This window comes from Elgaria multicarinata, chromosome 6 (assembly GCF_023053635.1).
Source record: "Elgaria multicarinata webbii isolate HBS135686 ecotype San Diego chromosome 6, rElgMul1.1.pri, whole genome shotgun sequence".
In the NCBI taxonomy this organism is placed as follows: Eukaryota; Metazoa; Chordata; class Lepidosauria; order Squamata; family Anguidae; genus Elgaria; species Elgaria multicarinata.
This window is the reverse complement of record NC_086176.1, coordinates 43,147,020-43,174,021: the sequence shown is the minus strand read 5'-3', so window position 1 is coordinate 43,174,021 and position 27,002 is coordinate 43,147,020. Positions and strand designations below refer to the sequence as shown.

At 39.8% G+C, this 27,002-nt stretch overlaps 1 protein-coding gene across 1 annotated transcript in view; it reads right to left on the bottom strand.

Moving 5' to 3' along the window:
• The window catches only part of RFX3 (regulatory factor X3), a 160,174-nt gene that overhangs the window by 57,993 nt on the left and 75,179 nt on the right, over positions 1–27,002 (bottom strand). Inside the window, exons 2-3 of the mRNA XM_063129286.1 lie at positions 17,462–17,586; positions 3,850–3,947 (exon numbers count right to left, since the gene is read on the bottom strand). Of these exons, the coding sequence (XP_062985356.1) occupies positions 3,850–3,947; positions 17,462–17,586 (223 nt within the window). The remainder of the gene's footprint in view (positions 1–3,849; positions 3,948–17,461; positions 17,587–27,002) is intronic.

The following is a 27,002-nucleotide window of genomic DNA, read 5'->3' as shown; positions in this document are numbered from 1 at the left end:
TCATTTAAGAGTTCTTTATTCCTTAGAGACAGTCTAATTGCTATAAGAATTTGAACCCACAGTAGAACCTTGATTCAAATACCTGTTCAAACTATTTCAGTTTTTATTTTTGCAATCTAGTTATCTAACAAATCATTAAACAAAGAAAATTCAATTTCTCTTATGTAATAATGCTTCTGAAAATATTTGCTTTTAGATAGTATAATTTACTATGATTAGTTAGTAATCTAGAAACAAGATTTCTTACTTTACAATGAAAGTAAACAAAATTTTGTCAGTTTTTAAAAACTCATCTACCTTTAAAAATGATTTATTCTTGCAAAGTACAACTATTGAAAACAATGGATATAATTTAGTGGACGAGTGCTGCAGGCCTTTCCAATGGTCAGCTTTGAAAAGAGAATATCCCCAGCATGCTTTAGGATTGTGGTCATTATTTATAATTAGTGGGTTATATCATGTTAGTCCTATTTAGAATAGATCCAATGGAATAAATTGGACATAAGTTAAAATAACATTCGATACAACCCAATATATTTGGAATTATTATGGAGAGGGGGTTGGAATAATAACTTGACCCAGAACCCCCGTTTTGGCAACACTCTGTCTTCCATAACCACTTGGTCTCTCATTAGAAATCACTTTTTCATGCCAAGATTAGCGAATGAACAAAGGTAGCTGTAAGGAGGGCAACAGAAGAAAGAATTGATAGTACCAGAAACCTGGTATTAATGAAAGGTATCTTAACGCTATGAAACGAAAGTACTAACTCAATCCCCCTTCCATTCAAACTGTTGTAATTATAATAGTGCAGAAGTCATATGGTTCCCTTTCTAACTCTGTAGATTACATGTTAACTCCACATATGTGTGAAGGAAATACATAACAAGGGTACAATTCAAACAATACATCCAAAAACATTCCCCCAGTTAAGAATTTGCATTCCTTCTACTTCAAATAGGATATCACAGGTCAATATTCTGAGAAGACATAGATATGCGATGCACAGAAAGTGTTGACTAGAATATACAGTAGATTCTACCTGTTGCCAAATACTCACTTGGTGAAGAGTCTCACATGAATATCCCATAGCTACATTATAGATATTCTCTACCTTAAGGCATTTTTATTTATCACATTATATTGCAATGACTGACACTCCACTGTAAGAAAACTTCTTCATTTAAAATTCCAGACTGTGTAGTTATTACGCACACCCATCTTCAGAACTGTTAACAGCGATGTCATGTGGCACATGACATTAGCTTATTTATGTTGTCAGTTAATTCAGGCATTTGGTCTGTCCTTAAAATAAAAATGCCAACCAGCAGTTTTATCTCACTATAGGCTTCACTTACATAACATAAAAAACAACCACCTGCCTCCTTCTGAAGACCCATGCCAACCACAGACAATCAATAACTACCAGGGTGGATAAAAATCAATGGTGTTTTTTTAAAAACAACAACAGATTTTTTAAATTTAAATCGGATTTTTTTTAATAAAATAATTTTTGAGGAAAAATCTATCTAAAGATAGTTTTCTATTTAAGATACATTATAATCCAAAGGTTATTCATCATGAAATAAGGATTAATTTTTAATTATGTAGCATGAGGCTGTATATTCATGCAATGTTTAAATTTTTTGGTAAATGAATTCCACTAATCCATTCACAATGTCATGCTCTTCCAGAGGTTTCTGTAAGATTATTAGGCAATTTTCTATCTAGAAGATATTATCACAGATGCTTGGTTTTACAGTTCTCAAAACTGTGAATTTGTGTCTGCAGAGATCACAATCCCATTGTTCCTTTGCAAATCTATGTACACAGAATCAACCCTTTACTTCTTAAGTGCTAAGTTTCAAAAATTCAATGAATAGATTGCACTTGGGGGGGAGTCACATGCTTAAATCGAGTCTTTCTGAGTAGTGATTTAAATCATGATTTAAATCATGATTTAAATCAAATTGATTTAAAAATCAAATCCACCCTGATAACTACCATCAGAAGTCAACAGTGGAGCTTCAATAAAGCAAAATGAAGGAATTAAAGAGGTCAATAATTCACAACTGGGGAGGGCAGATTCATATGTTGCATTTTCTTATACAGTATATTTATTTATTTATTTATTTATTTATCATACTTATACCCCGCTCCTCAGCCAAAAAAGGTTCTCGGAGCAGCTTACACTTAGCAAAAAAGACAGTCCCTGCCCTCAGGCTTACAATCTAATAAAGACATGACACACAAGGAAAAGGAGTCAAGGAGGGAGGGAGGGAGGAGTATATGTTTCCATTTATGAAAAAAGATGAGGTCTACACTTCAAGTATACACTATAAATGGTCACACAAACACATACATAGCTGCATGTACATGCAATTAAATGTATGCCTCTCTGATCATCACATACAGTATGTGGGTTGCATGCCTTTTCCTACAAAAAACATGCCTTCCAAATGTAATCTTTGAAGCAGAGATCTTCCGAAAGAAGGCTACACATGGTCGGGAGCAGGTGAGAAGCAGAGCAATGTATATACTAGGACTATGAATGGAGCTTAGAAACAAGGAGCCAGAAATAACAATGAAGTACGTGCGTAAAGAAGGAAGGATCATGATTCGGTGGATAACAGAACATTTCAAAACAAAATATCACACCATTCCTACATGCAGGAACAACTGTAGCCTATTATTACAGCACCTTTATTTAGTAGTATTGTCCCCCCCCCCACACACAGCTGTACATATATGTTGCAGGGAACTATATGACAACGAGAAGGCAGAAACATACACATAGGGTGATGTTAAACAGTATGTATGGAGCCTTGTGAACAGAGATACTTTTTTTAAAAAAACTTTTAAAATACTTTAAAATAAAATACTACATTTAAAATCAGATTTCAAGAACATTTTTATTTAAATAAATTCCATTGTCCCCATATATGTCATACAACTGCCACTTCGTTACTAATAACAACAACTTTTCAGTCGATACCAACACACAAAACCAAGAAACACTTGCTATAATTGCTTCATCATAGCAAACTGCTTGCAATCCTGAGACCAAGAGCACAACCTTAAGGCCCATTAATTTAATGAATATAATGAACATAAGACACTTCCTTAGAACAAGTCAAATTATTGATTCAACAAGTCCAACGCAAACAGCTCTGATTGGCAGCAGCTCTCAAAAGAATTTTTTCCCAGCCCTGCTAACAGAGCAAACCTAAACTAGTTTACTAAGAAGTACATCCCAATCAGTTCAATTATTTTATCTAAAGACCCTACAGGTTGAAACTGGGACCTTCTTTATCCAAAATATAAGCCCTACCAATGAGCTATGCCTCCTCTGCTGAAGTAATTGGACACCTTAACATTATCATAGTCCAGACACAAACAGTTTTGATCACATGTAATTCATTAAAGTATAATATTTCAAATAAATTAATTTCAATCCTATTTCTCTTAAGATTTATTTCAGCTGCTGCTACAAGATCTACGGGCAGCATCCAACGCAACACTACTGCTAACGTAAATTACATTGCAGTAGTGTAAGTGACCAGTAGCACAACAGGAATAGTGTTTGTTGATGCAGCAGGTTTTCCTAGGAAAACCTTTGTGTTACTGCTGTTGCACTAGAAGTCGCTAGAGCAATGTAATTTATATTAGTGGTAGTGTCACATTGGATACTGCCCAAAGCTTTTAATTTGGATAATGGAAAGCTTTAGGTTTAGATGATTTTACATAGAATGTTGTTCATATTTTTAAAACCCTGCATAATACAATTTACAGATATCTGTTTAACCATGTATACTATTAGGAAGGAGATGTAAAAAATGTTTAACTTACATAGCTCCATTTGTGTACACTGTGTCACTTCCCTCCACGTACTGCACCTGGGCTGGATATACATGCTGTACCTGTTGCACAGTTTGTACTTGCTGAACCTGTAAATAAAGCAATCAGAACTTTATGAGACAAGTTTTCTACTTGGTCATTACAGAACTAGCCTATACTGGTTCTAATTATTAGTGAACAATAAACTATGAGACACGTTTATAAAGGATTATAAATCAAACTTACGATACGGTGACTTCATGTAGGCATTTCATTTATTTTTAGCATTTATAAGCCACTTTTCAACAAGTGACTCCCCAAAGTGGTATAAAATTAGCGATGGTGAACTGATCCCATCATATTCCATAATTTGCTGACCAAGTTACATATCCAATGGTTTATGTTTGGACAAAAGTTCCCTGTTAATACAAGATTTTGAAGTAATAATGAACTTAAAATTACAGTGATACAAGATGGTCTGGCACTTTTAAACCATATTCTGGTTTATTTAAAAAAAATATTAAAGGCCTCTCCAAGAGGGTAGGAATCATAGCTCCTGCCATACAATTTCAAAATGTAGCCAAAATTGTGGAAATGGCTCTATGTGATCATGTAAAGTTCTTTCTAGAAGCTATACAGAAAAAAATTGGCTGACCTAATGAGATAATTTCAGTCCTGTTTTGAAAGTGCACAGTATGAACTATACTTCCTAGCCTCTCAGAGAGGTTTTGCCCGTTATTAAAGTTTTAAAAATAAAGAAGAAAATGGTTTAAAAGCTTTCAGACCACCTAATGCTACTGGAAATTTGCTAAGAATCCTCCAGACCTCAAAGGGCCGGTGCAGCAAAGATAAATAACTTGGTTTGAAGTACTTTTTTTTAAAAAAAAAAAAAGTTTAAAAAAAGAAAAGGAAAAAAGTCAGTGCTCATTTATACATCCAAGAATTGTGCGCATGCCAGATTTAATTTCTGACTTGACAATTTTTGAATTTTGGCAGCATCGCTACATAAAATATAATATTTACAATAAACAGTAAAAACCAATATACAATATAGAAAAGAGCAGGAGAACAAAACAACATAAGAAGCCAGGTATAAATTCTCTAACTAATTTGGGAGATACAGATCATTCCAAATTGAAGGTCTGCCTAAAAATGGTGCTCTTCACCTCTGAAAAACAGAAAGGGAAGGGGCTAGGTGGGCCTCCCAGAGAAGGGAATTTAAAAGCCCCGTGCAGCCACAGGGAGATTGGAAGCTTTCAATTCCATTTTGGACTAACCACAGTATAGCATTATGTTCGAACTAGAATAAACCGTGGTTAGTCTTCAGTATGGTTTACTGAAACAAACCATCTACACATCTTGGTTCATGAAGCTGTGTTGTTTCAATAAACCATTGTTAAGATTAATCAGAGTTTAGGATAAGGGAATAATGCTAAACTGTGGTTAATCATATAGAGAAGCAAAAGGTTCTGATCTCCTCCTTACAGCTATACCAAGCTCAGTCCCCATAATAACAGAATACAGTTGCATCCCAATGAAGCAATACTTTAAGTCCTCACACAGTAAGACAAACATGATTTATAATTACTTCTCTGTCCAATGTTCTTGTCTCTAAGTGAAGTGGCCTCTGGAGTCAAAGCAATGGCCATAAATATGTCTCGTCAATTTAGATCATGCCAAACATAGCACATAAACCATGGTTTGGTTTCCAATTCTCCTTTGCCAGACTAATGATCAGTACGGTTTTCAATTACATCACACCAATCTGCACTTAAACTTCCTGGAACATGTTTGGTTCAAAATATTCAAGGAGATTTTGCCCTTTTCACAGTTCCCTTCAGGAAAGCAGCAGTGGACTGAGCAAATACTCGATCTTTCCAATTAACTTGATTCTGAACTCTCAAAAACATAATGGAAAAATATAATACACCATCAAATGCCCTGCCATTCTGATGCATAAAACCTATTTTCAAACTCATAATAAACAAAATTATTTTGTAATTTATATCCATGTTTACTATGTACTGTAGATTTATACATGAACAATATCCTCAGAAATCATTACAATTCAGACGTTATCCTTAAAGATAACAGAACTAGTAAATATGTGGTAGGCCTGCCAATAATCTATTATTCAGAACACTTTGGGGACTGATAGTGGGGACTTTGTATCTACACATTCAGATATTCTAGTGCCTAAGTGCTTTTCAATCAGATGTCCCTGCCACTCTAATTGGGTTGTGTAAAACTGTCACCAGCATATTTCATCTCCTCTTTTTTTGTTTGCATATTTTAAAAGCCTTTAATGCAAGTTCTTTCATTGATTTCCTATGAATATCTTGATTCTAAAAACAAATCTGGATGTTGCATAGTATGACTTCCTTTCAATCACATCAACTACATTCTACTACTCCCAACAGTGCTGTGAATCTTACAAACCAACAGAAATCATACAAAGCATTTTCAAAAACAAAAAACAAGCCTTTTTCCTGCTTGTATTTTTGATCTTCCAATAATTGTAATAGTTCTGTTAATGTTCTATTTATGACCTCAGCTTGGGGGGGGGAAATATATAAACACAATTTCCAAAATATTATGCTTTAAAATAATCAGCAATCTCAGTTCGCAGTTTATTTCAAAGAAGCCAAGACAGGAACTACTCATGAGCAAACTGAAAATGTAGGCAATCAAATGCACACTTAACTGGGAGTAAGTCCCATTCCATACGTGCACAGGATTGCACTGTAAAGTCTGCAAATATTTTACATTTATCTCCCACGCAAAGCTCTCAATGAACATAAAACAAAACCTGTAGATTGATTCTAAACTTGGGATATCCAACTTGGTGCCCATGGGCATCAATGTGCCCATGGAATTCTCTTGGTGCCTCCGCTGGTACAACTCTGGTTGGCTGGCAAAGGTAGAAGTAAAAGAAGGAATCTAGAATACTGCTGGCAGTGATGTATCTCCATAGATGGCTGCTCATCACAACTCCTGTCATCCCTGCCCAGTGGCTTGGAGAGGTCACCACTTGTGCTACTCTGGCAATAGGAACAAGTCTCTATTACGTGTCCTTCTCCTAAACACAGCAAACAGAGCATATGCCCATCTGTAGAAGGGATTTTACTGCCACACTTTACACACTTGTAAAAGAATGCCTTTGAGGCCATATGCCTCAGAGGCGATCTCCCGATAGCAAGGAGATCATGAAAACAAAAAACCAAGAGAAACAAACAAAGAAATAACATACAAGAAGAAAAACATGACAGAAGAAAATAAAACAAAGAAGAAAACCTCAGCCAAATGCTAAAAATGGTGTCTCTGAAGGGACGAATTTCCCCATGAGGCTCGCACTACAGCGGTTGAAAAAGAACTGAGGGACTAAGCGGGAACCGTTTGGAGGATGCACATTGGGACGGTGGGGGAGGGGGTTCCCGCCAAAAGATGTTTTCCTCAGCTATAGAATGTTCCCAAAGAAAGGCTCCGTGCAGGTGCAGGGCCCATATGTGTGATGTACAGAGATCACAAAGAAGAAGTACCACCACCTGTTCTACTCATGGATCCCCAGTCATGTTTTAAAAAAATAAAAAAAATAGATCTTCCCCAAATCTCGTATTTATATTTATTATTTATTACATTTATATCCTGCCTTTTTTCCTCCAAGGAACCCAAGAGGGCGTATCCTCCTCCTCTCCATTTTAGCCTCACAACAACAACCCTGGGAGGTAGGATGGGCTGAAAGTCTGTGACTGGCGCAAAGTCACCCAGCGAGCTTCCGTGGCCGAGTGGGGACTAGAACACAAATCTTCCGACCCCCAGTCCAACATTCTAACCACTACACCGCACTGGCTCTCCAGTTCTATGAGGCCCAATAGCTGAAGCTACAGTACTGGGAAAGTAGGAAAGAAAATGAATGGTTCCATTGGGTCTCAAACAGCATAGTTGGCAGCACTCCCTCACCCCCCCCCCACACCACTCTAAGATGCATACGGAGCTTTTTCAGGCTTGAGAAAAGGGTGGGCCTTCTAACAGTCACTTACTTAGGACACAGAACTGGTGGTGTAGGCCTTCCTTCCTGGCAATGATAATTTATAGCAGCTAACATGTAGAAGCAATGACCGTTCAAGTTCAAGGAAACAGTTACATGATTCTACCCAATGCCACTTCTATTACAGTGGTGCAAACATGCTCCACTGCATAACTTTAGACTCAGGCTATCAGTCTTGTTATATTTCTTCTTGCAGTCACATTTCTTATGTCTTTTATTCCCATATCACAGTGATTTATTTATCACTGTAGGTCCCAAATCAGACTGCATTAAACATAAAAGCTGGGTTCACATTATTAGATAAGCGCATTTAAATTGTGGCACATGCCAGGTGCATGATAGCAATAATCACCACCTGAGCACGGCTTGTCGTGTCATAGGAACCGTGTGTGTGTGTGTTGGAGGGTTATTGGAGGGTAGTTTTCTCCTCCAATAAGCTATGTCGCCCGGCTTTAGACTACGCAACAAGCTGCGCCCAGGTGGTGATTATTCAGATTGTGACTGGTACGCGCTGCGATTTAAATAAGCCACCGTGGCTTATTTTGATCATGTGAACTGGCTCAATGATTACTTCAATAGATTTAAGTAAACTAGGCCAGACTTTAAAACACATATTTTCCCCATTTGTACTGTACCAGGAAAAGCAGAAGATATTGAAATGTGAAAGATGAACTGAACAGGTGTGCATTCTGTTTATGTCACTATAAATGGCAGAGTGAATGGGCAATCTCAATATAAAAATCTGTTGAAACATTTACTGCATTGTATGAATCAAGTAAACACTTTTTAAATCTGTAATCAGTAAATGGGGGAAGAGAAAACCTTTAACAGATTGTGCAAAAGACAAACAGAAGTTACAATAATAATATTAAAAGTTATTTTAAAAAACAAAACATAAATCCCTAGTAGACATATATTACTAAGGAACTGAATTAAGAGAACTGGCCATTTTGGAAATATTTTCAAACAGAAGAATTGTATTTGCTACTATTGCATTATTTGTTGAACATACCTAGCAACACATTTTTAAAAAATATATTCCATTTGGAAGAATACTATGGGTTGGATCCAACACTGGCTGTCTGCCAACAAAATGAAAACCACTGGTGGAGCAGATTTCTCCTATGCCCTTCACACACCCCTGAGCCTGCCTCAAATCTTCTCCAGGGGATAACAGATTACATTTCATTGGGAAACAAATTAACCATAAAATTCAAAAGAGCCAATTCTACATATCTGAGAAAAGAAAAATCAAACAAAGTATGTGATAACATATTGTTTAACTTTATTCCTCATTAATTCTAAGCATAACCACATAGCACATGAAATAACAGATAATGTTCCACCCAATGTTGACAAAGCATATTTCAGAGTATAGTTGATTGGTCTCACTGACTTAAAGTTCATCAGAAGTTCCTCTGGCAACTAGAAAGAACTAAATGACACGATAACTGTAGAGAGAGACAGGCAGTTGTAGCTTCAGAATTATGGATTGAAGGACCTGATAAATGGGGTTGGAGGAAGTACAGAGGGAGATGCTATTAAAGACAACCTCTAGTCCTCCAAACTAATTTTCAGCTCAAATCTAAACCAGCACTCAGGAATGAGGAAGAGATCCTGCAGAGTGGAGCTATGCGGTGACCTATATGTCAGGACTCCTTGCGCTCAGACCTTCCAGTGTGCAGCAGAGGACTCTGAGGAGAAGGAGGTACAGGCTGCTTCCTTGGAGGCAGCGTAGTAAGTATCTTATTCTGGGCCTTCCTAGCAAGAGGACACAGCCCTGCCATTGTCCTCTGACTCAGAGGCTAAGTCCCCAGCAAACCTTCTATCTCCCCAGTATTGCTGAAGTCTAAGACTGCAAAAACAGGCAAAGGCCTTTGAAAATTCCAGTCAACAGTTCCAGGAGCAGCACAGCTGTCCACACTTTAAATCTTGTCAGAAGGCTTCAGTTGTTTTGGCTCCCCATTGAGACAACAATGTACTGTCCTACTGTCGCAAAGATCATCAGAGGAGGCCTTGCAGGTTGTACGGCATCTTGCAGATTGTCATCTGGCAGCAACCCAGAGGTGGGGCTTCTCTGTTGTGGCACCCATCTTCTGGGATGCCCTCCCACCTGGTATCTGGGAGGTCTTAAAGACTTATCTCTTTACCCAAGACTTCCCTGAATGATTGTGCTACCCTGTTAGTCTGCTTATTAATTAATGTCTTTTTACTTTGGTTTTAAATATTTTAAGTGGTATTTTTATTGGTTATTATGTACTTTAATCTGTTTCTGTAAACTGCTTAGAGATATCTTTTGATATAAGTGGTATATAAATTGATAGGAGGAGGAGGAGAAGGAGGAGGAGCAGCAGCAGCAGCAGCAGCGCCAGCAAGACCCACTTGGAGCTATCCAAGGTCCTGCTTTTATAAACCCTCTGCTCAAGAGGGCTTCTGCCATGTCATTACTGATCTACCTTGACTGGACTATATCTGCTTAACCTGATGTTGACTACTGTGACTTGGCTCTGCTAACTAGACTGGACTTTACCTGCCTTGATCTGCCTTGATCTGAGTTCATCAGATCCTACTTGCTTCCCCTGTGAGAATGAAGTAATCACAGAATGGGCCAATAAGCAGGCTAGACTCTCTCTGTGGACTGCATCAAGGCAAGACCACTACACAACACAGGCAATGGCTAATTTCTTTCAACTCAAGGCTTGCAGTTATTTACATCTACTGTTTGCTCCTCTTTTTCCTCCTGCAAAAGCAAACACAACTGCTGCGTCTTGGATTGAGAAAAATCCTCCCAGCCCCTATGAAGTGGAAGTGACAGTAGGTGACTTGTCCTCATCAAATGAGGTGCAGTGGATGTCTACAGGAGAGAGGGACTTTTCAATGGTGGCTCCTTGTCTGTGGAATGCCCTCCCAAGAGAGACTTACCTGGCATCTACACTGGTGTCATTTCAGTGTCAGACAAAGACCATTTTCTTTTCTGAAAACTTTTATTCCGTCCTAGTTTCTCTGCAATTTGTGTTTTCATGCTGTATTTTCTTGTTGAATTTTACATTGTTTTATTTTATTGTTGTCAGGTACCCTAAGAACTCTGACATAGGATGGCCTATAAATATATAAATAAAATTGTCTGGTTGAGTTCCACAGAGAGACAAGGGAGTCTAAGTCATCACATGGCTCAGATTTTCCTCACTCCTGGCCTTACTCTAACTGCATTATAGGGATTGCTCACATTCATACTAAGTTTTTGGATCTTGCTCCCAGACCCCTTTGCTGTATAAGCAGCCAAATTCCCATTTCCTGCTGGATGAAAAATACGCAGTTTATTTTGTGTTTCTATATTTCAATTTATTAGTCTTTGTTATTCCCCGTGTTTCAGGATTGGGTGTGGATATTTGTGTTGTGCTCGAAAAGCTTGGTGTCTTGCTAGCTTGCAGAATGTATTTAGAAAAATACCAGGTAATTACGGTTCAGTCTCTCCCATTAAAATGCACTGCCAACAATAAGCTTGTCTGTAATTTCTCAGTAGTGGAAAGCAAGGCCTACAGATTTTCGACATGAAACATGCTGGTTTCATATCTTGGTTTGTAGTCAGATTAAATCTAGGGATGTGCAAATCAGGAATAATCGACCTCACCAAAGTTCTCTGAATTCCATCTTAAAGCTCATTCTTACTCAAGTCCACATCAGATTGCGAGTTTTGTTTTCTTCTTATTGCATGAAAATCCATACATATTTTCATACATGATTTTCCAAATGAACACATCAATTGCGGGAACCTTTAAAATGTACACATTCTTCCCCCATTGATTAAAGCACATTTTTCAAAAGTACATACTTTTTCATGTGCATGCTATGCAATGCATTTTGTTTTGTTTTGTTTGTTTTTGGTCTGCCAATTATATTATAAACTTGGAAATGCACAGGCTTCGGCTGCAGATTGCATCCAAGTCCATGTTCGGTCCAGAAGCAAAGGACAGGGTAAATCCTGATAAAAATGGAAACCAATTTCTCATACATCCCTTCTTACATCTTCCGCTAAGTGGCACCCAAAAACTAGTGTGAGGTGTTAAGTGTTGCTACAGTACTTGTTCAGACAACACACTATGCTATGGTTAGGCCACTAACCCTTTTGCACTAAATGATTAGTCAACATATTTAAACCATAGTTATATCGCCACCATGGTTCACATGACATGCTAAGTCATGGTTCACATGACACGCTAAGTCATAATGTTTAGCTCAAAATGCTTAACAACTGTGGCTTAGCATGTCGTCTGAACAGGGTTGAATTGATTGGGAACAGTGACCAGAAAAGCTTGGGAGTTACTCAAACCACAGTAATAGAAGCTCAGTTAGAATGCACACTGAAAATAGGAAATGTACCACCAATTCTAAGACGTCACCAGCTTGGTTAAGAAGCAGTATCAAGGATGCTATTAGAGAAAATAAGGCTTCCTTCAGAAAACGAAAGTCTTGCCCAAACAAAAGGAAGATAAACTTGTACAAAAGGAATGCAATCAGATAATCAGGGATGCAAAGAAATTTGACATGCATATTGCTAACAACATTTAGATTGGGGTCCCAAATGCGGTGCCCACGGGTGCAGCGTTACCTACAGGGACTGCCAACAGTGTCCAAACTAGCTCTCCACTCCCTGCACCCTTCAAAAGATGATTTTAAAATAAACATCTTGGAAATGTTAAGACAGTTTACCATGCATTTTTCTAGGTACAGTTTTGATGAGTGGGAGGGAAGGGGCCTGGAGACCTGATAGGATGCTGCAGCTTCCACAGTCTTCTCCCCTTCCCGCCTCCTTTTTGCCCTCTCCACGCTCTGTTTCCAAATGCGGAGATGTATCTGGCATGGCAAAAAATGTACTGGCTATGAGGGGTCGGGGAAGGAGGCAGGGAAGCGGGAGGGGGAGGGACGGTGCAGTTTTTGAGAACCGAGGTTGGAAACCTGGTTCTAATCTTGGTTCCCAGAAACTGAACAATCCTATGGCCCTCTAGACAGTGTCCTGTTTCCATAGTATTGCTCCCTAATGCAATACTCTCCTTTGAGCACTGAGATATCAAATTGATAGAGCAACTGCTCGACTGCAGCACCCATTTTCACTGAGAGGGGAAGATGCAAAAAAACATATTGTAATGTGATAGAAGCAAGGCCTTTAAGACACTTGTGTTTTATTAGTCATTATTTTCATTGTCATTTGCAGAAGAAAGAAATACCAAAACAAATTATGTACATGTGTAAAATCTGCTGCCTCAAAGGAACAAATGGAGCATTAATTTATACAACATGCTGATATAAAATGTTTGTCAACAAAAACAAAAGTGGATAAAAACATTCAGTACAAAAATAAAAACCATCTTGAATTACAAAAATTAAGCATTTTACAAGAGACATTACTATTTCAGACAAAAGGTATTTCCAAAAGAAGACTCAGTTTCAGATTCAATTGGTTTTAAAATCCCCTTTGGAAATATATTTTAAATTACAGCACTTTCAAATAAAACAGGCTAAATAGCAACCTTTCTTCTCAAATAACTGAAGTATGTAGAATGTATTCATCTGAAATGCTTACACTAACCATGACATAAATAATGTATACATTGTTATTCTTAGCACATGCTCATATTTACATAAACAACTGAGGTCTATATGAAGTTTTTATACACCCAAACTGGATTTCATTTTCAACTCTGACTTTGATTAAAACCATCTCTTGGAACATCCTCAAACCTGTTTCAAGACTATTCAAACTAAAACAAATATTTACTATATTCTAATTTTGGTGACTGCATGGCTCTATTTAATTTTGATATTTATTTATTTATTTATTACATTTTTATACCGCCCAATAGCCGAAGCTCTCTGGGCAGTTCACAAAAATTTTTAAAGTATATTTTTTCCACCAAAATGTGCTCCACCCTATATAGTAACATTGACATGATTGAAATGAGAGCTTTGTACTACCTTAACAGGAATATATGAAGCTTCCTTATACTGAATCAGACCACTGGTCCATTTAACCAAGTACTGTTGACACCAACTGGTAGTGGCTCTCCTGAGTTTCAGACAGGAATCTTTCCCAATATCTCTCTCTGTAGATACAGGGGATTGAATGTGGGACCTTCTGCATGCAAAGCACGTGGGACTTTCTGAGCTATGGCACTTTCAGAGCACAAGTTTTTCAAGCCTTAGATCTAATAGCAATTAGGCTAAATGGGTGACTGAGAACCCAGCACATTGGTCTATAAATGTGTTTTTTTTTCCTAAACGCAAGACAGCTGGGCTATGGATGTCCAATATTTTTGTTTTTGTTTTCTTAAATAGCAGCCCACCTGCTACTCTAAGGATCAAGGATGTGGCGCTCTGGGAGAATTTGATTAACTCTCTCCTCCCAAGCCCTGTTCTCAAGTAAACACACACACACACACACACACACACACACACACACACACTGCCCAAAGGTGATGTTAGCTCCCAGGTAGGGATGAAGAGAACAGAACATTGGTACTTACCAAGAAGGTTCCTTCTGGGTTGGTGTGCAGAAGGCATCCCTGTAATGGGTTAACCCCCTCTATCACACAAGGAAAAGCAGGGAATGTGTGACAGAGTTTGTGTAGTCTGCCAATCTACACAATCTACACAATTGTGTAGTCCTCCATGCCAGTTCTGCCTATGGCTACAGATTAGTAATAGAAATCGGTGGGGGGGATCTCCCCGGCATAAATGGAAAATCACACAGACTACAGAAGAGAGGAGAAAAGTTTCCAGGAAGGATAGATACATAAAATAGATGGAAATAAGTTCCCATAGTGAAGGCCTGACCCAGAAGAAACAGAGGCAGGCTATCATGATGGAAAATACAATAGACTCAGGGACCAAAAAGTTTAGGTTGCAGCCAGGCTGCCTTCAGTGCACCAGTCGAGAAGGAGCATTTGCAGTAAGTACTAATGTCTATTCTCCAGGTTGGTGTGATGAAGGCATCCCTACAATGAGATATACTAAAGCTAATTACCAATTAGGATGGGACAACTTCTGTGGTGAACCAATTGCCTGTTGGAAAACACTCCTACTAAAGGAGGCATTTGCAGAGGCATAAATTGTGAATTTTATATTGCCTAGTAGAAGAATTTAGATTAGCCCAAGTTGCAGTCTTACGAATTTCTGTTACTGAGGCATTGCAGATAACGGCTGCTGAGGTGGCTGCTAATCTGTTGGAGCACAGCATGACCTTTAGAGGTTTAGGAAGGCATGAAGCGTTGTAGGCAGAATACACATTTGAGCCACCTGGCTAGCGTGGATCTGAAAAATCTCTTACCCATGGGAAGGAAACAAAAAGGGAGTCAGATTGGTGGAAGGACTGTGTGCGTTTTAGGTAGATTTTGATCGCTCTCTGTATTTCCACCTTATGCTAGCCCTTCTCCAAGGGATAATTTGTGAAACAAGGTACTGACTTTGGAGGTGAAGGTAGGATCAAATCTGAGAGTGACCATCTCCTTCTGAAAGGTAATCAGACCTTCCTGTACTGAAAGGGCTGGGCGCTGTGTCCTTTTCCTGAGTTCTGTCAGTGGCCTTGGGCAACACACTAGGCTAGCATTTGTGGTCAGTGTAAACTTTTGAGTCTCATGGAATGGTGTTCCTTGTTGCAAGTTCTGTGGGCATTGCCACCACAGGAATGAGTCTTTGACCGTGAGGAGTCATATATTACATGATGCTCTTTCAGTGTGATCTGTGGCTGAATGGGGAGAAGTATAAATTGTAAAGGGCAAGAATGTAGGCATGTCCAAGGGATTATGCCTAGGCAGGATATCATCGGACCTAAAATCTGAGTTAGTTCCATCAGGTCAATGTTTTTTCTGCAGCTGAGTTGTTCTGCCTATCGCATGTGTTGTACTGCCTTCTACAGGGACAGATAAATGTGTCAATGAGCACTCCCAGGTAAAGAAGAGTTTCGTTGGTTGAGGGTGGCTCTTCTTGTTGATGATGAAGCCATGATGGTTGAGACAAGTTATGGTTAGATTTAAGTTGTTGAAAGCCCTTTGTCTGGATGTGGATTTGTGGATCATCCAGGTAGAGATAAATATGTATCTCTTTGAGTCTTAGATTTGCTTGTAGGGACATCATAACTTTTGTGAAGACTCATGGGCCAACTTTACTAATGGAAATGATGGGTTTGTTAGGTGAATCTGAGGAATTTTCTGTGGTGTGCAGAGATTGAAATGTAGAGATAGGCCTCCATCAGGTCGATTAAGGGGCAGTGGTGTGGATTCGAATTCACTACCGAAAGTGAAATTAGCATTCAAAATGACCACCCATTGCATTGGGTGGGAATCTACCATGAGTGGAGGGGGGGAACATGGAGATGGCTCTCAACCTTCCCTTTGCCAAGGTGCTGATACTTCGTACAGACAGCCTCCTGATCCTTTCATCTTCCAACTGTGAATCTAGGCTCCTAAGGGGCTCCGGATCAGTTTGGAAGATGGTGGCAAGGTCTGAGGATGCGGACACCTCATCCCCCTTAATCATGACCACTTCTTCAATGTTAGGCTACTGCTACTGCCACATGTAGCAATGTCCGCAAGACTGAGCAGGCAGCCAGAGCTGGCAGTCTGAACCTCCCTACGTTTCTCTCACTGCAGGCTTAAGGGTGAATTGAGCTCCAATGCGGGGCCAAGATCATGGGCCCACTTAGCTTTTGGTGGACTTCTAGGAAGCCTGGGGCGATTCTCTTTGCTTTCTTTGCAAATGGAGCAATAAGGAAGATGAGGTACAGCAGAACAAACAGCACAGTAGCCAAAGAAATGAGAGCTAAAAATGAGTCTCTCTCTGTATATACATACACACTCACATACATACGCATACACAGTTGGGGTTGAAGAGATAAAGAGTCTAAAGAGGTAAGTAGTATAAACAGAGTGGCAGAAGAGGATCAAGTTGCAGAAAATTGCAGGAGATGGGAGAGAAGCTCTACCCCGGGTGAAAAACAGGGACAAACTGGCAGAGAGGAGATGAGGACCAGCAGACTTCATAAAACACTGTCATATGGTCTCTGATTTTCCTGGGCAACAGAGGGAGTTAACGTTCCTCACACCAACCTAGAGAAAAAGACAGTACCTATACCAGACCTTTTACTCTAATAGAGCTGCCAGCATTTACATCTAAATAATGGGTCTCACACACCACATCTGGTTTAGACTGTACAGAAAAGGTGGGGAACCATTTGGGGGCCTAATTAGCTCCATTCAAGCACAACAGGGACTGCAGGCTGGGAGTGGGCAGAATCACATTCCAATGCGGGTGTGTGACGTGATTGCCAATACCCATACACACACATACACACCACTCGCCCTCCCATACTGAAAATGCCCTCCTGCCAGCCATTAGGCTTAAAGAGCTTCCACTGGCATGGGAGACTTTTTTAAAGACTGATTGCAATGGGGGGGATTTTTGAGGAGAGTCATAATATTAGTGGGGGGAGGATTAGCCCTTCCTTCCCCGGCAGTGACATCTCCAAAAATCCCCCCTCCTCGCCATGCTGGAATTAGGCTTTTCAAGTTGACAAGCACCTACCTGTTGTTGCACTGGTAGCTGTTGTACCACCTGGGTGGGCACGGCTGCTTGGCCAGCTACAGAAGTCTGTAAGGTCACTGTCGAACCTGTGTCCGACCCAGTCTCTGACGTCTGCATTGTTGTTTCTGTATAAAATTTAAAAACAAACATATTAAATGTTGTGCTCTTTTTGCACTTTTGGTCTCTTGCTCTTTCTAAATATTAACTAAAAGGCATTTTCTTTATATGAGAATGTGTTCTGTTTAAGCTGCCTCATTTATTTTAAAACCAGCTTCAAAAAGCGATACACCGAAAATAAATAAATAAATAGTCTGGAAACAATTTAAGCTATTTTCCTGCTCCTTTACTTTTTCTATCAGTTGTTCTTTAAATGGTTGTGTTTGAATGCTTGATTGTCCCAGCAGCAATGTAAAGTTTGTTACTATAAAATGGATAGCATGAATTTATTTTTCCTTATAATTTGCAATATTTATTATTTGGTGCCAATATTTATTATTTGGTGCCATTTCCTAATTCTTTCCTTTCTTTTTCTTATTCAATAGAGTCTACAGCTAGATCTTTAAAAGATCTTTTGATTAAAAACAAAAAACAATCATTTCTAGGGCAGTGATCCAAGCTTTGCTTCTCTTTTGCATCACTGCCAACCGTACAGTTGCCTGTGGAAGGGAAGAACTGTATGACACGAGACGCCCTGCTTTTTTGACACAGTGTTATCTGCCCCACTCATGGATTTGTCTGGAGGTGATGCTTCTGTTGGCGGGGTTGCTTTTCCCCCTACCATGGAGGCTTTGACAGCCACGCCACCACAGACGTCACTGAGGAAGGAAGGCAATAGCTCTGACCAGGATATTGTTATTTGCTCCGCTCTTCAATTGGTGAGGGCAGGGGCACTGTGGGTAGGGGCTGCTCTTTGCCCTTCTGCAACTGCTGATGCATTGCTGGGGGAACAATACCGGATGTTACTTGTGCTATCCACCAGACCAGGCATCACTTGTAAGACAAGAATCTGTTGATTTGTTCTAGAGTGGAAGAACTAAATGTGAAAGATCTAAATGTCTGCACCCACTGAGAGCAAAAACAACTTTATTCAAAACATGTTTGTAAGCTACCTTGAAGACCTAATGGAAGATGGTGGGATATAAATCTGTTAAAACATGTTCTCCAATCTTAAATAGTCGGTTCAGAATTTTGCTGTCCAATGTTCATTCCACCAGTTCCCTATTTGCTTTCCAAACTAAAGTATTGTTTAGACATTTTGAAGCCCTGGGTGCACTTGGCTGATCTGTACCTGCTGCATCTCTTGCTAAATTCCATCACGTTTCCCCCCCCCCTTTCTTCTTCCAATTCAGGCCCTGTGACTTTGTTCTCTACTTTTCAGAGCTTTATCTTTAAATTAATCCATATGTTTGCAAAGCTCCTCTAAATATTTTGGTATCGTTCCTCACTTCCTTCTCAACATATATATCTTTTTCTTTAACTTTTCCTCGTTTTTTTCTTCCTACTTTACCGGAACTTAAATTACAATACTATATTATTGCCCAAATTTTGCAAACTGCAGGTCACAAACGCACAATTATTTTTCTTTCCACTCCTTTAGCTTTCCATTTTTGTCCAGGTTGTGTTCTGCTTGCACAGGAGATCAATGTTTTGTTTTGTTTTTACCACTGCCATTAATTTGTTTTAAAAGGTTAAGGAGAGTAGGTATCTGCCCCATTCCGCTACAGCAAAGCTATTCACCATCAATTACAGGAAGACAGGGGTCACAGCACTGGCATTGGACTTCACACAACTGTAAAGTTCTTAATCATTAGAATGGTATGGAGTAACTGTAATGGGTGGCAATAAAAAATAGCTTAAAAGTTAATAATAATCTTTAGAATTATCACAAGGAATGTCATTTGAGGTTATGTGTTGTAACACTACAATCAGGGAACCATACTCCTACATTATATAAAATATGCAAATACAACTAAAAATAACAACACGTGATGTTTTAAAAACATAAGGCACTTCTGCTCAAGACGGGTTCCCAATATCTGCACCACATGCCATTCTGCTCCAGAGGGTTCCTCCACCCTCTGGAGCTGATGGAGGGTGCAGCAGAGAGCAGAGGGAAGTGGGAGAGCTCTGTTCCATTTTTGTTTATTCGTTCAGTCGCTTCCGACTCTTCGTGACTTCATGGACCAGCCCACGCCAGAGCTTTCTGTCGGCTGTCGCCACCCCTAGCTCCCCCAAGGTCAAGTCTGTCACCTCCAGAATATCATCCATCCATCTTGCCCTTGGTCGGCCCCTCTTCCTTTTGCCTTCCACTTTCCCTAGCATCAGCCTCTTCTCCAGGGTATCCTGTCTTCTCATTATGTGGCCAAAGTACTTCAGTTTTGCCTTTAATACCATTCCCTCAAGTGAGCAGTCTGGCTTTATTTCCTGGAGTATGGACTGGTTTGATCTTCTTGCAGTCCAAGGCACTCTCAGAATTTTCCTCCAACACCACAGTTCAAAAGCATCTATCTTCCTTCGCTCAGCTTTACTTATGGTCCAGCTCTCGCAGCCATAGATTACTATGGGGAATACCGTTGCTTTAACTATGCGGACCTTTGTTGTCAGTGTGGTGTCTCTGCTCTTAACTATTTTATCAAGATTTGTCATTGCTCTCCTCCCAAGAAGTCAACGTCTTCTGATTTCCTGGCTGCAGTCAGTGTCTGCAGTAATCTTTGCGCCCAGAAATACAAAGTCTGTCACTGCCTCCACGTTTTCTCCCTCTATTTGCCAGTTATCAATCAAGCTGGTTGCCATAATCTTGGTTTTTTTGAGGTTTAACTGCAACCCAGCTTTTGCACTTTCTTCTTTCACCTTCGTCATAAGGCTCCTCAGCTCTTCCTCGCTTTCAGCCATCAAAGTGGTGTCATCTGCATATCTGAGATTGTTAATGTTTCTTCCTGCGATTTTAACTCCAGCCTTGGATTCGTCAAGCCCAGCACGTTGCATGATGTGTTCTGCATACAAGTTGAATAGGTAAGATGAGAGTATACAACCCTGCCATACTCCTTTCCCAATCTTAAACCAGTCCGTTGTTCCGTGGTCTGTTCTTACCGTTGCTACTTGTTTGTTGTACAGATTCCTCAGGAGGCAGACAAGATGACTTGGTATCTCCATACCACCAAGAACTTGTCACAGTTTGTTATGATCCACACAGTCAAAGGCTTTAGAATAGTCAATAAAACAGAAATAGATGTTTTTCTGGAACTCCCTGGCTTTCTCCATTATCCAGTGGATATTGGCAATTTGGTCTCTAGTTCTTCTGCCTTTTCTAAACCCAGCTTGTACATCTGGCAATTCTCGCTCCATGAATTGCTGGAGTCTACCTTTCAGGATCTTGAGCATTACCTTGCTGGCATGTGAAATAAGTGCCACTGTACGATAGTTTGAACATTCTTTAGTGTTTCCCTTTTTTGGTATGGGGATATAAGTTGATTTTTTCCAGTCTGATGGCCATTCTTGTGTTTTCCAAATTTGCTGGCATATGGCATGCATCACCTTGACAGCATCATCTTGCAATATTTTAAACAGTTCAGCTAGGATACCGTCATCTCCTGCTGCCTTGTTATTAGCAATGCTTCTTAAGGCCCATTCAACCTCACTCTTCAGGATGTCTGGCTCTAACTCACTGACCACACCGTCTGAGCTATCCCCGATATTATTATCCTTCCTATACAGATCTTCCGTATATTCTTGCCACCTTTTCTTGATCTCTTCTGTTTCTGTAGGTCCTTGCCATCTTTGTTTTTGATCATTCCCATTTTTGCCTGGAATTTACCTCCGATGTTTCTAATTTTCTGGAAGAGGTCTCTTGTCCTTCCTATTCTATTGTCTTCTTCCACTTCCGCGCATTGCTTGTTTAAAAATAATTCCTTATCTCTTCTGGCTAACCTCTGGAATTTTGCATTTAATTGGCCATATCTCCCCCTATCAGTGTTGCCTTTTGCTTTCCATCTTTCTTGGGCTACTTCCAGTGTCTCAGCAGACAGCCATCTTGCCTTCTTGGTTTTCTTTTTTTGGGGACTTTTTTTGTTGCCACCTCTTGGACAATGTTGCGAACTTCTGTCCATAGTTCTTCCGGGACCCTATCTACTAAATCTAGTCCCTTAAATCTATTCTTCACTTCCACTGCATATTCATTAGGAATATTAGTGAGCTCATATCTAACTGATCTGTGGGTCTTCCCTATTCTCTTTAGTTTGATTCTAAATTGTGCAATAAGAAGTTCGTGATCTGAACTACAGTCAGCTCCAGGTCTTGTTTTTACTGTCTGTATAGATGTCCGCCACCTTTGGCTGCAAAGGATGTAGTCAATCTGATCTCGGTGTCGGCCATCTGGTGAAGTCCATGTATAAAGCTGTCTTTTAGGTTGTTGGAAGAGAGTGTTTGTTATGCACAGTAAGTTGTCCGGGCAAAATTCTATCAGCCTATGTCCCACTTCATTTTGTTCTCCTAGACCATGCTTACCTGTAATTCCAGATGTCATTTGACTGCCCACCTTGGCGTTCCAGTCTCCTGTAACGAAAATAACATCTCTTTTTGGTGTATTATCCAGTAGGTGCTGCAGATTCTCATAGAACTGATCTACTTCTACTTCTTCAGCATCTGTGGTTGGGGCATATATTTGGATCACTGTGATGTTAAATGGCTTACCCTGAATTCGAATTGAGATCATTCTATCATTTTTCGGATTGTATCCAAGCACTGCTTTAGCCACTTTATTATTAATTATGAAGGCTACTCCATTTCTTCTGTGATCCTCTTGTCCACAGTAGTAGATCTGGTGGTGATCTGATGAGAAGTGGCCCATTCCAGTCCATTTCAGTTCACTGACACCCAATATATCTATATTTAATCTTGACATCTCACCAATAACCACATCCAATTTGCCCTGGCTCACAGATCTTACATTCCAGGTTCCTATGGTGTGTTGATCTTTAGAACATCGGATTTGTCATTCACCACCAGCACCGTCGGCCGCTAGCCATCCTTTCGGCTTTGAGCTAGCTGCGTCATCACATCTGGGGCTAGTTGAACTTATCCTCTGTCCCTCCCCAGTAGCATTTTGACCATCTTCCGACCTGGGAGTCCCATCTTCCGATGGTACACCGACATATCTCTGGTTGTACTGATCCATTTAGTTTTCACGGCAAGAATACTGGGGTGGGTTGCCATTACCTTCCCCAGAGATCGTATTTAGTCTGACCTCTCTACCATGACCTTCCCATCTTGGGTGTCCCTTCACGGTTTAGCTCATGGCATCCTTGGGAAATTAGGATCCAAACTTTGGTACTGTTGCAAGCACAAACTATAAGTTTACTCCACATTTACTAATATTGTTTCTGCCAATTCTTCTCCACTTATTTAAAATAAAACTAAGTGAAACAGTGCGGTTTTCTCATGAATGTAAATTAAAGACAAGGAAGATGCACTCTTTGAGCTAACCATAAGCTAGACAAAGCTCTGTAGTTTACCTCAACTGCAGAAATGTTATCAGTGCTTTGTGTCACAAAAAAGTTACACAGAAATGGTTGGTACTCATTTTGTTCTTTCCAGTGTAAAAGAAATATATCCTTTTCATCTACTGCAGCTTGACAACAGTACAAGTAAAGGCAATGGCAGCTTTCCGGGATTCAATTTTAAACTCTGTTTGAACTAAAAACATGCTCAGGGAAGGATGACAAAACCCAATATTTAAGACATTTGTAACTGTGCTGCTTACAGGCACTCTCACTACTAAAAATTGAGCAAATAAAAGTGATGCTAAATTCAACCTAAACTTTTCCCTCCCCTCAATCCCAGCCAAGGATTGGCACTTACATACTATGGATAAGGCTTGAATCTGCATGTCTCAACTATGTTCATTCTCAGCAAGAAAAAAACCATGTATTTAATGAAGTAACTGACTTTTATATTTTGAGTAGGATTTTAACTGTGTCAGTTAAAATTAGTTTTGGAGGTTAATTTAGACCATTGACAGTGAAATCTTATTAATGTCTACTCAAAAGCAGGTTCTATGAGTTCAATGGAGCTTGTATATAGGATTGCAACCTACAGTGCAAAAATACCTACTCAAACATCCTATTGTTTTCAATAGGACATTCCCAGGAAAGTGTGCATAGCATTATAGTTTTATTGTATTAAGAATAAGCCCTTCCTCTTTTTTTCTTTTTCTTTTTACTAAACAGAAAACATACATTTCCTTTTGGCACGAGGACTGTCTTTTCAAAGAATAATGACCTGAAAGTAATATATCAGAGGTGTACCTTCAAACTCTTATGTTTCAGAAATATTTTTCAGGTGTTGAACTTGCACAGACTTTTACCTTACCCTATCTCCAAAGGCTCGAAGCAATGCATGAATAAGCATGTTAATTCTAACATATATGGAAGTCATCCTGTGGTTCAAATTCATGGGTTCAAATTTCCACACAGACATACTGAATGGCTATGGACAAACTACAAAAGATGTAGTGATGGCCACCAATCTGGATAGCTTTAAAAGGGGGCTGGATAAATTCCTGGAGAAGGCTATCAATGGCTACTAGTCCTGATAGCTATGTGCTACCTCCAGTAACAGAAGGAGTAAGCCTGTATACACTAGTTGCTGGGGAACATGGGTGGGAGAGTCCTGTTGCCCCATGTCCTGCCTGTGGGTCCCTGGTCAACAGCTAGTTGGCCATTGTGAGAAGAAACTGCTGGACTAGATTGTGAGAAGAGACTGTTGTGGGGTGCCACAGGGTTCTATTCTGTCCCCCATGCTGTTCAACATCTATATGAAGCCGTTGGATGAGGTCATTAGGAGTTTTGGGGTTGGGTGCCATCAGTATGCTGATGATACTCAGCTCTACTTCTCCTTGTCGTTGGAGTCAGCTGGGGCTGTGGAGGTGCTGGACCAGTGCCTGGAGGCTGTAATGGGCTGGATGAGAACCAATAAACTGAAGCTGAATCCTGATAAGACGGAAGCTTTATGGAATGGTGGTTCCCGAGTCCTGGAATTGGGTAAGGGGCCAGTTCTAGATGACGTGGCGCTCCCTCTGAAGGAGCAGGTACGTAGCTTGGGAGTACGCCTTGATCCATCATTGTCACTGGAGGCCCAGGTGGACTCTGTGGAACGGAGTACTTGGGGTCAGCTTCGGCTGATCCGCCAGCTATGGCCTTTCCTGGACAGGGACAACCTAGCCACAGTAGTGCATGCACTGCCTATACGCTTCCGGTCGGAATTCAAGGTGCTGGTAATGACGTTTAAAGCCCTAGACGGCTTGGGACCTCTATACTTGAGAGAGCGCCTCTCCTTATATATGCCTGCCCGAGACCTTAGATCTTTTGGAGGAGCCCTTCTCTGCATCCCACCAATGCAACATATACGTTATGATGGGACAAGGGAGAGAGCTTTCTCTGTGGTGGCACCCTGACTGTGGAATGCCCTCCCCTTGGAGGCCCGATTGGTGCCAACATTGATTGCATTTCGACGCCAAGTAAAAACATGGCTTTTTAACAAAGCCTTTGATGGTTAAACTCACTGGCACATTGTTTTAACTGTTTTAACTGCATCTATTGCTTTTAAATTATATATTGTCTTAACTTGGATTATGGTTTAATTTGTTTTTAACTGTGTATATTTATTGTTTTATACTGTATGTTTTTATCTGTACGCCGCCCTGAGATCTTAGTGATATAGGGCAGGATATAAATATTTTAAATAAATATAAATAAATAAATAGATGGACCCTTGCTCTAATCCAGCATGGCTCTTCTTATTTATCTCTCTCCTACCCATCTGTGAAAGGACAGTGTTTAAGACTTGGCTTATAGGGTTGTTTTAGAGGCACACTGCTTCTGAAAACTGCTAAAAAACCCATAAATATTAACGTGGCATATTCAATATTTTTCATGTGCCTCTTTCCATGTATCAATTGATGCTGATGTCATGCTTTGAGGTAATTGTTAGTATAGTTCCTTTGCAGTGCTCTTTTCAAGTGATATTTGCTTATCTCACAACAAAAGCACTCAGATTGATCTATTCTGAAAAGCTAAACAACCCCCTGCTGTTTTATAATAACACTGCCCATATGTAAACGAACTGTATATGACTGCAGGGGAGACGTGCCCAACTTCAATCTAGCCATCCTTGCCTAATGCAACTGTCAGGTGTGTCACCAGCAACAGATGCTTGTTTGACAAAAGACCTTTTTATTCTGGCTAATTAAGCAGTTAGACACACCCGCCTGTTAACGGGCCTGCTTTATACAACCAGCACTAGCTGAATCATGTGAATCTACAGACAAATAGGCTGCATTTTGAAAGAAGACTAATTAACCTCTACGAAAGGGAAAGAATACTGCACTAACCCAGCTGCTGATTGTGACAAGATTAGCATTTCTTCAATTTAAGCAATACTATTTAGAACACATGTTTTATTCCAAAATTTATCCCCCCAACATTCTTTTGGAAAAGTTGTTCAGGGTTATTTAATATACTCTGGATGCACAGTAGGGATCCTTCTGTGTTCTGTGCCTTACATACCAGAATGAATGGTTTAACAATCTGATCCATCAATTACCTAGCAATTCACACAGTGCAAATATGCCATCTTAATAGTAACTATTTTTAGTAAGCACTTTCATCAGCAATTAATTTGCTATTCTAAACACTAGAGTTAGTAAAGTCTTGTTGCACTGTGTCTGCTTTAATGTCTACACCAAATGATGTAACAAGTTCTTAGTTCAGTACTGAAAATAAAAGCCTATAATTTACATTGAAGTACACTAACTTTTCTTTTTTCTCCCCAAAAGAGAAAACATCTCTAGCAAAAACATAGACTTGATTAATCATATGGAAGCAAGGGGGCTTAATTATATAACTTAATTATATAATATGAATGGGCAGAATTTCACCCATTTTCCAGTGTAGAAAAATTCTTAGAATTTTTAACTATAGAGAAGTTACAAAGTACAATGTATTAAGCTTCTGTTCTATAAAACAAATGGGTTCTCATAAACAGTGATGTGTGTTTCTTGGAAAATGTTGAATTGGGAAATTGTCTAGAAAAAGGAAACATGTTCTGGAATATAATTGTTGAAGAGTGACAATAAAATACTGCTAATAATTGCTGAAGATTGACAATAAAAAAACCTTACAAGCATTGGGGAAATGCAGGTTGCTTACCTGTAACTGTAGTTCTTCGAGTGGTCATCTATGCATCACACATATGGGCTCTGCGCCCGCGCGGAGACCTGAACCGGAACCTCAAATAGCTAAAAATAACATTTTAGGCGGGAACCATCCCTAGCGCCACTGCGCATGTGCACGCGGTTCCCGCCTATACCTCAGTTTACAGGAGTCCGACATTGTGGCCCCATAAACTTTTTATAAACAATATTTAGTGTAATTCAATTCACAGAGAGTATCAAAACACACCACCAAGAGGGGATGGTGGGTGGGTTGTGTGAATGCATAGATGACCACTCGAAGAACTACAGTTACAGGTAAGCAACCTGCATTTT